The sequence below is a fragment of the Plecotus auritus genome, assembly GCF_963455305.1.
Source record: "Plecotus auritus genome assembly, chromosome: 6".
Taxonomy (NCBI): domain Eukaryota; kingdom Metazoa; phylum Chordata; class Mammalia; order Chiroptera; family Vespertilionidae; genus Plecotus; species Plecotus auritus.
This window is the reverse complement of record NC_137773.1, coordinates 68,095,455-68,111,435: the sequence shown is the minus strand read 5'-3', so window position 1 is coordinate 68,111,435 and position 15,981 is coordinate 68,095,455. Positions and strand designations below refer to the sequence as shown.

The following is a 15,981-nucleotide window of genomic DNA, read 5'->3' as shown; positions in this document are numbered from 1 at the left end:
ACACTAATCTACTCCAGGGGAAGAAATGAACAAAAAATAGTGAACAATGATGCGTTCCTTCTGCATTGTCCTTTGTGCTGAGATCATTATTGACCCGGTTTAGAGATAAACAGGTATCCAGAAGGACTCTCTCGATAGCAGAATTATTGGTGAAACATATAAATCGATGCCTATAGATCAGTGGTTGGCAAACCGCGGCTCTCGAGCCACATGCGGCTCTTTGGTCCTTTGAGTGTGGCTCTTCCACAAAATACCACAGCCTGGGTGAGTCTATTTTTAAGAAGTGGCGTTAGAAGAAGTTTAAGTTTAAAAAATTTGGCTCTCAAAAGAAATTTCAATCGTTGTACTGTTGATATTTGGCTCTGTTGACTAATGAGTTTGCCGACCACTGCTATAGATAGTACGATGAAGGAAAAGGCCTTAGACTGCAAACTTCTCAAGGAATTGTCAACCATTCAGCTCATTCACCCCTTCCCTCCACAAACATTTTTTAGTGTACTCCACATTAGGTGGCCCTTAGTGCCATCTGCCTAGCCTTTGAAGCTGGAACCAGAAAGAAGGTGAGTCCCAGAAGTCCTGCTCCTCACCCCCAGCTGGAGCACCAAATTACCCAGCTTCACAAGAACAGCTCTGGCCGTGGTATACCCACCACTGAGCAGCGACCATCACCAGGTCAGCAAAGTGATTCAGATGCTGGTTAACAAGCAACACATCAAAGCAGTGGGTCAAGGCAAAGTGGGGTTGTAAGATAAATTGCAACCTACAGGGATTAACTGGACCCAAATATGTCTCTTATGCCTCTAAGCCTCCAAATTCATTGATGCAAGTGAAAACTGGGCCTTTTTGTCACCGTGCTAAATACCTGGCCCAGAAATCAATGAAGCTGCCCAACCAGCATGGCTCAGTGGTTGAGTGTCAACCTATAAACCAAGAGGTCATGGTTTGATTCCCAGTCAGGCACATACCCGGGTTATAGTCTCCTAACTCCAGTGTAGGAGGCAGACAATCAATGATTTTCATTATTGATGTTTCTATCTCTCTCTTCCTCTCTGAAACCAATAAAAATATATTTAAAAAAGAAAAAGAAATCAATGAAGCTGAAGAAGGAAGTATGGAATGCTCTGAAGGATCTGCCCCATACCAATGAGGCGAGCCAATGTATCAGCAACAGTGGGCATGGGCTGCAACATCACCTGATGACCCACACCCACCTTCTGAGCATGGCAAAAATTTGTCCATTACTTCACATCCACCTTCCACATTGCACACAAATGTCTTTTGTGGCCCAGCCTACCCCACAGCTATGCAGAGCAAAGCATTCTGGGAAATGCAGTTCTAGCTTAGGTAAGTTGATAACACAAACCCACCACATTTAGGTTTTGGCCACGAGTTCAGTGTAGCTAACATGTTATGGTGGTCCTCTTATTTGCCCTTGACATGATTTATTTGACTCTAATATTAGGTAATACATGTCAACTAATGATGGGAGCTAGACAAATACATGAACAGCTATCATTAAGCCTGGCAAAAAAATAAATAAAGTTAAAACCATAAAAAGGGAGAGATTTTATTTTTTACCCCAAGCAAGTATAGTGGTCCAGAATGCTCGTCTTGCTCTCTTTGAAAAATTGGAGGCCATATTGAATTGCTGGAAAGATGTTGAGATAGATTCAGGGTCCTCTTCGTGGGTTTACAGTAGATGTGCTGATGCAACTGGCCTTTAGTCAAGGGGAACAACAGTTCCAAGTCAGACAGAGGTAAACAGGCCAGTGATTACCACCTGTCTATAACTGGGCAAGATTGCCTCAGAGTAGGGGTGGACATCTACCTGGCGATTTCTGTGGAATAGCCTGGACCTTTGCATCTTTCTCTGATGGAGTGCAAAGGAGGAAGTTGATAATGACATATATATGAGGCAACTCTTGCCTGGTGTCCTGACATCATGAACACTTCCCATTCTATTTGGTGCAGAACTCAGATGATGAATTCTATCTGCACGGTGACCCAGGGAGGCTGGCCTGGCAGGGGCAGCAACTAAGGGTCAGAGTTAGGGTGACCAACTCATCCCAGTCTTTGCACTGAAAGCTCAGTGTCCCGGGAAACTCCTTGTCCTGGGTAAACTGAGACAGTTGGTCTTCCTAAAAATGTGGGTGTGACTACAACACAAATTCTCAAGTGGGACAAGAGGAGAAGCTAAAGCCAGAGAAGAGAACAAAGAAAATGTACAAGGAGGCGACACTAGCCATCTGGCCTGCTGGATTTGCCGGGTCGGGGTTAGAGTGGGCACAGTAAACCAACTCTGTACTGGGACTGAATTTCAAAGCTCTGATCAAGATTCCCTAAATGTCTCCTTTGGTATCAGTTTTTAAAAAATGTAAACGAAGATCCACTGGGGCAGTGGTCGGCAAACTCATTAGTCAACAGAGCCAAATATCAACAGTACAACGATTGAAATTTCTTTTGAGAGCCAAATTTTTTAAACTTAAACTTCTTCAAAATAGACTTGCCCAGGCCGTGGTATTTTGTGGAAGAGCCACACTCAAGGGGCCAAAGAGCCGCATGTGGCTCGCGAGCCGCGGTTTGCCGACCACTGCACTAGGGTTTGTGATGAACTATGCACAGCTATTTTTGTGACTATGGAAGAGAATAGAATAGGGAGAGATTGCGTAGTGGGTACAGGGGTTAAAGGTCTATATCAGTCCTTTGGTGAAGGGAGGAAATAGGAGATCCAAATACTTGTGATCCCTTTTGATGAATAGACTATAGGAATGGCCATCATGGTAGACATTGTTGAAGCTGCCATAGGTAGAAATTCCTTGCTCAAAATTTTATCTACTCCATTGTGTCTAGTTGAGATGTGAGAGAGTGAGTGCCGGCCAACTGAAGTAGCCCTGACCTTGGATCCTCTGCCCTGGGCCTGGCAGGGGTGTGGTATCTTTCCCTTTCCATTTATCTGTGGCACTACTCTCTCCCACCTTTGGTGCACTCTCTGCTTTAAAAAAATGGCCCTTTCTGTTCAATACGTAATTTGCCTTTGGGGACACTCTCAGCACTCAAATGTATGTTTCTAAGTCAAAACATTTTAAGCTAAGGCACTCTGTCATCATGTCAGGTGATTCACAATGGTGAGGTGAACATTCACACGTAGTTTCTGTCTGAGTTTGTTACATCATCACACAAAAATGGCTGCACAAACTCTCATCCAAATTTGGAAATAATGTTTGAGACAGTCTGGCTTAAAGGCTGGATGTTGCAAAAGAATATCACTCTTTCAAAGTCCTCCTCAGAGCCATTAACACTGTGACTGCAGCCAGATGAAAATGCTGTGGACCAGGACACCCCTGGTCCTCAAACCCCAAATCAGGAGTGCAGGGGCTTGCAGCCTTCCACGCTGGTTGTGAATGATAGCTTCTCCTGGCCGCTGTCAGGGCTCAGAGTGCCCTGGGGGAGGAGCAGCAGGGAGTTGTTTATTTAACAATGATTAATGGGGTTCTTGACCTGTATGTACACTAATGTAAATAACTTCCTAGTGTATAGTCCTCACACACAATAATCCATACCTAGACAGTGTTTCCGCAGTATGCCCCTCCCTGGGAAGCAAAGGTGGAGTTATCACAGTATTGGGGATTTACTGCAAAGTCTCATCTCAATATTTATCTTCTGGGTAATTATATGTCTCAGGTCAATGATAAGCAATCTTTTTTTTTGTTTTGTTTCTCTGAAGACAAGAGGCGTCGACATTCCTTAGGGCATTTCCACACGTCAAAGGGTGGGTATGTGCGTGCATAGGCACATGCATACCGTGTGAAGGGTGGTGATGGGGAAGTGAGTGTGGCTCTAAGGTGTTCTAAGTGGCCACACAAGCCACAGGAAAGGAAATGAATGAGATTTACCACGTCAGTTCCTAGTATTGTACAATAATAGGTTTGCTTTTTTTAAAAAAAAATTCTTTATTTAGCCCACATGACTAGCATGTTTACTTTGTTCTGCTTCTGTTTTGTGAAAAGAGGGTGGTAATAGCTACTTAGCTTGTAAATTGGTGTTTGAACGAGTCTGAAAAACCTCTAATAGAAAGAAATGTAGGAGGTTTTATTTCCTTGCTATGAACAAAGAATTTGTTGGACGTGAATGCTGTCAGCATTTATTCACTAATCTTCCTAAACTTCAGATAGCTTTGTTTGCATACGTTTTGACTACTTAGATTCCTAATTATCCTGTCATCACTGACATAATTCATTGGGCTGAAATTTTTATTTCATTTTTATATAACCACTTACAGAATGATATAATGCACATTAATTTGAAGTATACAAATGTTTCTATTCTTTTTAAAAATGTGGGCTTCTAAATTACTTTTAAAATTCAATGGCTGTGAGCTGAGACTTCTGATCTTCTAACTGGAGGCAAGTGAGACCTCACAGAGTAATAGTATTGGAGGGTGTGTGAGCTTCCAGGAGCAGAATGGGTACAGTTCCTATTGCCCTGGGGCCTACTCTGTTCCCCTACTATGTCACATGGAATCCTGTATCACTTTCACTTGGTGTGCTTGTTTAACATGCAGGTTCTAGGGCCCCAGAAACTCCAAATTTTGGGCATTCTGCATTCAAAAAAGTCTCCAGCCCTAGCCAGTTTGGCTCAGTGAATAGAGCATAGGCCTGCAGATGGAAAGGGCCCCGGGTTCGATTCCTGTCAAGGGTGTATGCCCGGGTTGCGGGCTCGATCCCCAGTAGGGGTTGTGCAGGAGGCAGCCAATCAATGATTCTCTCTCATCATTGATGTCTCTCTCTCTCTCTCTTTCCCCTCCTCTCTGAAACCAATAAAAATACATATATTTTTTAAAGTCTCCATAAGTGGTTCTTAAGCATATTCAATTCTGAGAATCAGTGCCCTAGATTTGGGATTGTGGTTAGCTAAGAGACCCCTTCAGGGAGATCTTAGTTTTATTGGCAGTGGAATGTGACCAAGAACCCCAAGCTGGATTTGGCTCACATTTCATGGCTCACCGTGCATCTTTTTTCTTCGGCAGCCACCTCCCTCCCCCAGTTATGCCCTGGTGAGTTTCCATCATTGTTTACTGAACCTGGGAGCTGCTGCATATTTATTCCAGCTGCTTAGGATTCACAGCTCTGCCCCCTGGTGCTCCCACCTCCCTCCCTGAGGCAGGTCCCTTGGCTAATGAGAATGAGGTTTAGGAATAAGCCAAATCTCCCCTCGCCTCTACCAGATTTCTTCAGGTGGTTCTAGGTCCTTGTCAGAGAAACCCCGTCCTCCTCAGACGCTGCTTGGAGATGAGGCGGTAGGCCTCCGTGCGACATCAGAGCATGGTTACAGAGCAGGGGTAAGCAGTGTACCTATTTCTTCTCTTTAAATGACCGCCTCTCCTCCAATTCTGTAGTTTCCAGAAATTATTTCCTTTCTTTTAGAAACTGCTGCCCCACATAAATGATTTGACCAGATACACGAGTCATGGTCTATTTCTGTGACATTATGCTTAGAGGTATGGATAACCTTCTATCTGCCTCAGACTTTTCCTAGAGCGTATTTCTCCTAAAGATGATACTTGTGGTCAAAGGGACCTTTTATTAAGCTCTGTGAAAGGTTCGCCCTTTTCTGAGATAAGAGCTGGCACTTGGGGTTAGCAAGACAGTGCCGCGTTTTATTTTTTATCACTTGCCATGAGTGAAACTGAGGAAGATTATGCCCAACGGGTGTCAAAGGTAAAGTGCTTCCTTGCTGGAGTTCAACACGTGCTTCCTCTCCTTTTACGGGAGACGGGGGACAGAAGGAGGAAACAAACACAAAATAAAGAGACAAATGTGATGTCTGTAGTGAAAGACTTCCCACAGGGGCACCCGACGCAGCTCTTTCTATTCTTCCTGACCATGGAATGGCATATCATTTCATCAGCTGAGGTTACATGCATTCCTGAGGTTTATAAGTAATATTCCAAAATCTGCCATTCTACCATAATACCTTTTTCTTGGAACTTGTTTTCTTTAGTATTATTTAGGTCGGATTTATAGGAAAATCCAAAAGGCCAATAGTTAACAGGTAAAACAAATATATATCTTTGTGTGGGCTCTAATGATTAGAAACACCAATGCTTCTGGGCCAATAACTTCCCTAGCCTGCAGTTTACTTATATTGCTAGTGATTTGTGTCAGATGATAATAGTTAGATATACATGGCACTCACCACATGCCAGGTACTGTTCTAAGTATTCTGCATACATTGACTCACTTGAAATTCCCAGAAACCCTATGAAGGGGTATTATTGCTGTTGTACAAATGTTATAGCTGAGACACAGAGAGGAAACTATCTTGCCCAAGGTCACAGTAGTAAGTAGTGGAGCCAGACGAGTTTAGATCCTTGTTACTCGACGTGTGGCCCTGGACCACAGCATGGTAGAATTGCAGATTCCCAGGCTCCCAAGTCCAGACCAACGGAACCAGCACCTGCATTTTAACAAGACTCCCCAGGTGATTAATATGCACATTGCAGTTTCAAAACTACTCATTTAGATCATCTTAGATTATTGCTCTCTGTACCCTTTAAAAGCTTTCTTAAAGCTTCAGATTTTGGGAATAAACTGTACTTGGTTGGTTTATTATGAAAAAATAGAATTTTAAGGGTGATTTTTGTGTTCTCTCCCAGCATCTCCCTCCTCTAGATAATGAGCTTCTCAAGGGAAAAATTAGTACAACTACTTAAGAAAAATAAAAGTTCAAAAAATGTTGTTAAATTTGTGGTCTATGCAGGCACCTTTGTTTCATTAAATCATCATAGCAAACCTTATGGAATAGGTACTACTATCCCCAAGTTACAGATGCGAAAACTGAGGTCAGAAAGGGTAAGAGGAAAAGCCAAAATTGTGTCTTAAGTTTACCACCTTGGTTTCCTGAAATAGGATCTTCATGCTTGCTTCCGTTTCCTATAAGGTTGCACACTAAACAATCAACTAGTCTTTGACAAAAGAATTAATTTTTTCAAGCACGGTTTCAACAACAACATTTTTTTTTTTTTGCTTTATCCTGAGTATTTCTTCCTGATTTAAAGAGGCTATATTAATGTAATCTATAAGGTATCGACTTTGAAAAGTTAAATCAAAATCCAGAAAAGCAAATAAGTCTTTCTTCTCATCTTAGTTTATGTAATACAGGCATTTATTATTCTAAACAAAAACAAACACACACACACACACAACACAGAAAAACTAGAGTATGAGACAAAGCTTGTCCTTAGAAGTTCTCTTGGTTTAGATGTTTTCAAAGTGGTAGCAGCAACTAATGATTTTTTTCTTGCAAATCCCATTGGCAATGACTTAGATTAGATGACTAGCAGTTTAGGGAAGGATTGGTTTGGAACTGCTGTCCCTCAGGCAAATCACATTCTATGATTATAGAATAAAATGCAGATTAGCCAACCAAATGTTTCAGTGCCATTAAAATGTGTAAGCTTTTGTCATAATTTTGTTTTTAAAAATCTAAACTATTTGCTTCGTGAATTATAGTGGTAAGACTTATGCTGAATTTGCAGTCAGGAATATTTTATTCTTTCTTCAAAAAGGAAACCACTGGCAGTTCAGTGTGAAGTCATTTTCTATTTTTAAAATAATTGAATTTGAGACATAACTATTACTGTGGCAGTTTCACGGGCAAAAAAAAAATGAGATGAATAAATGGGTCTGAAACCCAGGCTAATGGAGCAATGCTTTCCAAAATTACATACACATTTATGTAATATTTCTCCTACCACTTATAGTTTCATTCATCATATTGCTTTTAGCCATGTCCTAGAGAGTATTTCCAATTCTAATACATTTCTAACAGAAATTGTCATCATTCCTTTATAAGGTAGAATTCTGCGATATTCCTGGTTTACATGAGCAGATTTTCTAGTAGATATAGGATGGCTGACTAAATACATTCCTATTTTTATTTAATCAGATACCTGTATGTAATACACATAAATACATCATATAAAAAGGGGGCAGGGAGAGGTTTACATCCTTCTGATCAAGGCTCTGTGATCTTGAGCAAGTTACTTAGCTCTCTGAACCTCAGCATTCCCAACTGAAAAATGATGGGTTAAATTAGATGATTTCTTATGGTGCCTTTAAAATTGAATATCCCCTATTAATTATTCCATAAATCTCTTGGATTTGGACCAGAGTCACATTCCTAGGTATTTACCAGATTGATTTTGAAAACATAGCCACACAAAGTCAGCACACAAATGTTTATAGAGCTCTTTTTCAGAATTGCTAAAAACTGCAAGCAATCCAAACTTCCTTTCATCAGTGAATAGATAAACAAATTGTGGTACATCCAGACAATGAAACATTATTCAGTGATAAAAAGAAATGAACTATTAAGCCACAGAAAGACATGCAGGAACATTAAATACATATTGGCAAGTGAAAGAAGCCAATCTGAAAAGGCTACATAGTGTATGATTCCAGCTCCATGACATTCAGGCAAAACTATAGAGACAGTGAAAAGATCAGTACCCTTTTCGAAAGGGGACATACAGAAGGCCAAGAGACATATGAAAACTTGCTCAAAGTCACTAGTCATCCGAGAGATGCAAATCAAAACAACAATGAGATACCATCTCACACCTGTCAGAATGGCTATCACCAACAAATCAACAAACGACAAGTGCTGACGAGGATGTGGAGAAAAAGGAACCCTTGTGCACTGCTGGTGGGAATGTAGACTGGTGCAGCACTGTGGAAAACAGTATGAAGTTTACTCAGAAAATTAAAAATGGAACTCCCATTTGACCCAGTGATCCCACTTCTAGGAATATATCCCAAGAAAACAGAAACACCAATCAGAAAGGACATATGCACCCCTATGTTCATAGCAGCGCAATTTACAATAGCTAAGGTTTGGAAACAGCCTAAGTGCCCATCAGCAGATGAGTGGATTAAAAAACGGTGGTACATCTACACAATGGAAAAACCATTTAGGAGATTCCAGGAAAAAATTCAGTCTGTGACAAGATAATCTAACTGTATTACACAGCCTCACTGAAAGTGGGGAGAGGGGGAGGTGGGAAGAGGAGGTGACCTAAGTAACTTTGGAAATGAATAGAACCTGTATATTTTAAGCAAAGGGAACTGCAAGGAAGCACATTACTCCAGTTGGTAAAGTTCCTTTTGTTTTGTTTGTTTGTTTGTTTGTTTGCTTGCTGATCATGGAGTACAGGTTCACAGTTCTGATACTTGAATACATGTACATGTAAACAAGTCAGTCAGTGGCAAATAGCTGGGGCCAGATTTCTAATGACTGGAGTGGGAGTAGACATATAAGCAAGGGGATATGCTTATAAAATATGCTCATTATTTAAATCTATAAAGGAAATAAGATGAATTTTAGTTTCTTTCATACAGACTTATCACAACTAGTAGATTCTATTTAATTACATCTTATTCTAATTCTACACACATACACCACCCAAATCATTTTGAACAAGTTAAAGGAACAAAATGCAAGCCAACAATTTTACTAGGTCAAATGCACACCTTGCTCAAAGTTTTATCAAGCAGATATGTCAAGTTTATAAAAGTACGTGAAGCTTAAATCAATAATAATTAAAATCTGATCAAGGTATACTTTTTATTAGCATCAAAGTAGTTCCTCTTACACAAAACAAACTTTATGATATAAAATTTGTGAAAGCTCAGCTATAGTGAGAACTGGGACATCACAGATCCATTTATGAAAGCACAGTGTTGATGCCCAGGCTGAGTATGCACAATGAGAGTAGCAATATCATACAAAATAAATATATATAGAATGATTGTCATTCTTTTTTATTTATTGGTTGATGAGAGACAGAGGGGAGGAGAGAAACATCAGTTTGTTGTTCCACTTATTTATGCATTTATTGGTTGATTCTTATATGTGCCCTGACATGGAATCAAGCCCACAACCTTGGCATATGATGACACTCCCATTGAACTACCTGATCAGGGCCAATTTTTGTATCCATTATGTGAGTATCATATATGAGCATCACATGGGTGAGGGATAGAGGAAGTTTAGATCTCCTTGTGAAAGCATTCAGAAAATCTCTTTACCTGTAAAAATCATGCGTTTTCCCACTGTGGCAGAGATGGGTTCTCGATACGCAATAGACATTATGGCCAAGGCCTGAACTGTGCCACTGGATTTGGTTCCTCGGCTTCCTCAGACCAGTTTGTCTGAACCAGCAAGACTCAAAGACTCTGTGGTCTTTACTCTCCCTGTCTGTGGCCTCAACAGACTGGTTGCTAAGGACTCTTTATGACAGAGAGGCTGTTCCTTCCAACAGAATTCAGTATTCCAACCTCCAAGAACGGACAGATGCAGTGGAAGCATTCCCAGGAATTTCATTCAATAATGTATTTTCCTTATCCATCAATATCAAGTCAGAACAAACCTGCTCAGGTACTAGAACAGGCTTGTCACAGATGGCCTGGCAGGGTCAATCAACATTGCCCAAAGAATGTTCTGCAGAGGGGTGTTCTTGCAAAAAAAAGCAAGCAAAAATCTCAAATCATGGTTAACTGCATTTGGAAATCTTAGAGTAGACAAAATTTTTTTTATGTTGATATTATTGCAGATGTCCCCCTACTTCTCCCCTTTGCCCACCTTCACCTGCCCCGCCTTCCCTTCCTGTGGCCTTCACCAAACTATCCTATATAATAAAAGCTTAATATGCTAAGTGTCCCGTTGTCCAGTCAGCCGTTTAATCAATCAAAGTGTAATATGGTAATGATATGCTAAGGCCACTCAACCGTTCACTATGACGTGCACTGACGACCAGGGGGCAGATAGTTGACTGGTCGACCGGTTGCTATGATGTGCACTGACCACCAGGGGGAAGGCGCTCTGACTGGCAGGTGAGCTTGCTGCTGGGGTCCGGCTGATCAGGACTGAACGAGATGGGCCGGACATGCCCTGGAGCCCTCCCATGGTCCCTCCCTGGCTGGCCAACCTCCCACGTCCCTCCCCGGCCTCGATAGTGCATTGATGGGGTCCCTCAGCCTGGCCTGCACCCTCTCATAATCTGGAACCCCTCAGGGGATGTCAGAGAGCCGGTTTCGGCCCAATCCCGCAGGCCAGGCAGAGGGACCCCCACTGGTGCATGAATTTGTGCACTGGGTCTCTAGTTGTATATAGATTTCTTTCCAATCCTAAGTTCTAATACTTCCTTAAACACAGTCTGTGCCTTGGTCATAAGCAATCTATATATGGTCCCCATAATATGGGAAACTCATTCTTCTGAGCCTTTATACATGCAATTGGTTCTTCCTATAACATTTGTATGCAAATACTTCTTGTTCCCCGAGCCAGAGCCCACACCTCCTCTTCTAGGAAGATGCCTGCAGGCATAGCTAAGCATTTTCTCCTTCACGCCACTTTAATTTCTATGGTATATTGTGTATACCTATCTTTTTAACTCTTACTACTTTGTTTTGTCTACTTTGTCTGCCTTTCACACTAGTATCTAATTCCCAGGAGTTTATGGAAAAAGCATTTTTATCCATACTTCAATTTTCAGAGACTGCTATGCAATAGATATTTAATACATGTTTGTGAAATGAATGAATGAACAGCTAATTCCAGCCTGCCCAGAAATATAATGCTGATCACCTGATAATCCATGGAATATAAATTCTAATAGTAATTTCAAATTCAGGATTAAATATACGGGGCTCTCTTTTGTTTGTTGAGAGAAATTAACATAAAACCCTGTGTTAACTATGGAGACCCTTTGCTAGTGCAGTGGGCAGAGAGATGCACCACCCGTCCCCCTTCAAGGAAGGGCTGTATCTCAGCTGTGGGAAATGCTGTCAGCAGACGGCCTCCAGCTGTCAGCAAGTTCAGGGTCTGTTTAAGCAGCAGGGAGCTGCCTCTATTGTCTGAGGTCAAGCTCTATTAGCGGGCAGCCTGTGTCAGGGGACTAAGGGAGGTGGGGCTCGAACAGCCAGTCATGTCCGCTGCTACTTGGACAGCTATTTCCCTGGTGGGCTGAGGCTTGGCTGAGCCCTCATCACAGGTCAGCTTCCTCCGCTGCCCAATCCTACTCCAGCCTCTTTCTGTTCACAGATGTAGATCCCAAATAAGCATCTTGCCCCCCAACTTCCAGAGAACTGACTTGCGACACAGACAGGAGTGCTTCTTATTCCAGTCACTCATCTTCTCACCGGAGTCCGTCTTTGGCTACTGATCTTCCTCGGTAGAAAACGCCTTCCTGTCATGTCCTTTGGTCATGACCTGCGTGCCTCTTCTTTATCTCCATGTGGGCCTTCTGCAGTTTCGGAAGCTTGCCTATTCTTTCTGAGGTGACCCAGTTCTGGTGACTATAGTCAAGGGGTCTCTATGGTCAGGTGAAAGCTTCTTTCTGAAAATGACCTGTTTGTGTCCTTGGAACTGGCATGTTCCACAGCATCCAAGTTTGAAATCTCCTAGTGGAAGATGGGAACCTGCCCCGTGGGTACGTCATTTGAGGTTTTCATGATGCTGAAAAGAGAAAGGAAGGAAGAACCGGAATGAGGAAAATTAATTTTTTAGTAACAAAAGCAGAAAATAGAGGAGATCGTGGTTTTTGGCTAGGGACCTCCCATGAATCTATCATGGGAAATGCAGGCTTCCGCTTTGCCTTAAAGACTGTTATAAATCTTACCATCCACTGTGGGCTTAGGGTCAGCAATTCTGGTGGCAAAAGACTGGAGGGAAGTAAAATAGAGGAGAAAAATCAGAGTTAGTTCTTCCCTATGAAATTATTCTGCCAACTCACTACATATTTAGGTTCAATGTTTTTGTTTTGTTTCATTTTTTAGAGATTTAAACAATTATTTTATTTTTAAAATATGTTTATTGATTTCATAGAGGAAGGGAGAGGGGGAGAGAGATAGAAACATCAATGATGAGAGAGAATCATTGATCGGCTGTCTCCTGCATGCTCCACACTGGGGATCAAGCCTGCACCCCACAACCTGGGCATGTGTCCTGACAGGGGATCAAACTGTGATCTCCTAGTTCATAGGTTGACGCTCAACCACAGAACCACACCAGCCTGGCTAAACAATTACTTTATAATTAAGTAAAATATTCACATGGTTCCAAAGTAAAATCCTTAAAATCAGGGGTATTTATTTAAAGAAGTCTAGTTTTTATCCTTGTCATCTCCATCTTGTTAATTCCTTTTTCTTGTAGGAAAATTTGTAAACACTATAAATATATATTTATAATCATACCCTCCCCTTTCTCAGAAAAACAGTAGCAAACTAAACACGTGTTTTTTTCCAACTTGCTTTTCCACTTAACACTTTTTGGCAATCACGCTATGATATTACATAAAGATATTTTTCATTTTTTAAAATTGTTGACACTATTACAGATGTCTCCATCCTCCCCCCAACCTTTGCCCACTTCTACCAAACCTCTGGCCCCTCCTCCCTCTGGCCATCACCAGACTGTGTCGATGGGTAATGCATATATGTCCTTTGGCTAATCTCTTCGCCTTCTTTCATCCCATCCCCTCCACCCCTATCCCCACTGAGATCTGTCCATCTGTTCCATGTATCTATGCCTCTGGTTCTATTCTGTCAGTTTATTTTGTTCATTAGATTCCACATATGAGTGAGATCAAATGGTATTTGTCTTTCTCTGACTGGCTTGTTTCACTTAGCATAATAATCTCCAGGTTTATCCATGCTATTGCAAAAGGTAAGAGTTCCTTTTTTATGGCTGCATAGTATTACGTGGTGTAAATGTACTGCTTTTTTATCCACCCATTTACTGATGGGCACTTAGGTTGTTTCCAGATCTTGGTTATTGTAAGTAATGCTGTATATATTGTTTCTGATTGGTGTTTCGGTATTCTTAGGATAAATTCCAAGAAGTGGGATTACTACTTCTCACTTTTTGTACAGCTTCAAAATACTCTATTGTGCGGATTTATCAGAATTATTCAGCCAGTCCTCTTATTAATGGTCATATGGGCTGTTTCCAATCTTTCGCTATTACAAAAAGTGCTATAAAGTATAGCTTTCTGCACACATCTTCTCATATATTTTACAGTACAACTTTGAGATAGATTGCTAGATGTGCAATTGCCAGACCAAAGAAGAAAAACATAAATAAAATTGTTTGATGTTGCCAAATTCTCTACACTGGTTGTACCATCGTGTATTCCAACTAGCAGTGTCTGAGAATGACTACTTCCCCATAGCCTCACCCAGCATATGTTGTCAAACTTTTGCATTTATGTCACTTTGGCGGGTAAGAAACAGTGACATAGTAATTCACGTTTTTCTTGTTATCAGCAAGATTGAACACCTTTTCATACGTTTAAGGGCCACTTGCATTATTTTCTATCATATCTGATCATATCTCTTGTGTCTTTTACTACAGGCCATTGGCCTTTTTCTGTTCTACTTTTAAAAGGATTAGCTAACATTCTAAAGAAGGACAACAGAGAATTACAATAAAATGTAGTGAGGGCGTTGATGATTAGAGTAATACAGTTTTTAAAAAAACCAGGCCCCGTTGGTGTGGCTCAGTGGTTGAGCGTCCACCTATGAACCAGGAGGTCATGGTTTGATTCTCAGTCAGGGCACATGCCTAAGTTACAGGCTCAATCCCCAGGGAAAGCTGTGTAGGAGGCAGCCAACCAATGATTCTTTCTCATCATTGATGTATCAATCTCCCTCTCCCTCTTCCTTCTTCTCTGAAATCAATACAAATATATATATTTTTAAAATACCAGATTTGTTCCTGGAGACATGGGAACGAAAGGAGGATGCCCTGTGTCGGCAGGAGCAGAGGGTGAGGGCTCACAGTGTGTGAGGCAGGGTTTCCTAGAGGAAGTGCCATTTGAACTGTAGGCAAGGAATGGGAGGGGGGCTGGAGGATGGGGTGGGCATGGAGGGTATTTTGGACAAAGGGGACAGCTTGAGAAAAAGGCTCAGACGGGAGCAACAGCTAACCGAACTGTGCATAGCAAAAATACAAGTTCAGCACTGCAGGAGGTCATAGTCATGGTCATGGCCAAGAGGGGGAGATGGGGCTGCAGAGGCTCTCAAAGCCATTCCAGGGGCTTGGACTTGGTTCTGTAGGCAATGAGGACCCTTGGTGGGTGTTAAACAGGGAGAGCTGGTCAGTCTTGGGTTTACATAGAAGATGCTTGCCTGTGGGGAGAAGGAGCTTGAGGCAAAAAGCCTGGGGGACAGGGCCCCAGCAGGCAGCTGCTGAAGTGATTCAGGGAAGTGACAAAGAGGACCTGAACTAAGGCAGAAGTGACAGGAATGGAGCAGAGATATTTGGGAAATGTGCTGAATAGAGGTTACAAGGGGTCAGATGACCTCCGTTTTCCTGCTTGGGTTACTGGCAAGTAGTAGTACCACAAAATTAGACCGAGAAAACAAAAGTAAGAAAGAAAACCAAGGCCAATCAATAAAGCGAAGTGTGGATTTGTGTATGCTGCATGGCAGGCTACGAGGGCAGTTAAAAGTAAGCCCAAATTATCCTAAAATGTTGTGACAGCTACTGAACTTGTTACAGGGGATGAAAGATGATCTCCTGTGGCCACCAGATGCATTTCTGTTGGACAAAATGCCTTTTGTTCATGAAACAATAGCAGCCTCCTCTGCTGAAACAGGGTTTGCTGCTTGGTACAAACAACATTTGGCCATTGTCTTGCTTCGCTAATTTAACAGTGACTTCAGAGTTGATCACCACTTCCACAGCACAAGGTGGAGGCCAACCCAGCATCCCTGCAAAGCACATCCTGGTGCAAAGCATTAAGTTACACACCGTAATGACGTAAAAGCAATAGGAACTGGAAACTTTCGTTCAGCAGTGGTATCTATCTCTAGGCAAATATAGGTCAGAATTTGCTAAAATGACACACTAGCATTCAAATATCCTATTCCTAAGCACACTTTGCAAACTGGGGAGGTTTGGCACCCCAGTACTAGTAAA

At 41.8% G+C, this 15,981-nt stretch overlaps 1 protein-coding gene across 1 annotated transcript in view; it reads right to left on the bottom strand.

Annotated features, from left to right (window-relative positions):
• The window catches only part of SPMIP2 (sperm microtubule inner protein 2), a gene marked incomplete at both ends in the record, with an annotated part of 67,905 nt that extends 57,756 nt beyond the window's left edge, over positions 1-10,149 (bottom strand). The window contains one exon of the mRNA XM_080675403.1: positions 10,089-10,149. Within this exon, the coding sequence (XP_080531529.1) occupies positions 10,089-10,149 (61 nt within the window). The remainder of the gene's footprint in view (positions 1-10,088) is intronic.
• Between the last annotated feature and the right edge of the window lie 5,832 nt (positions 10,150-15,981).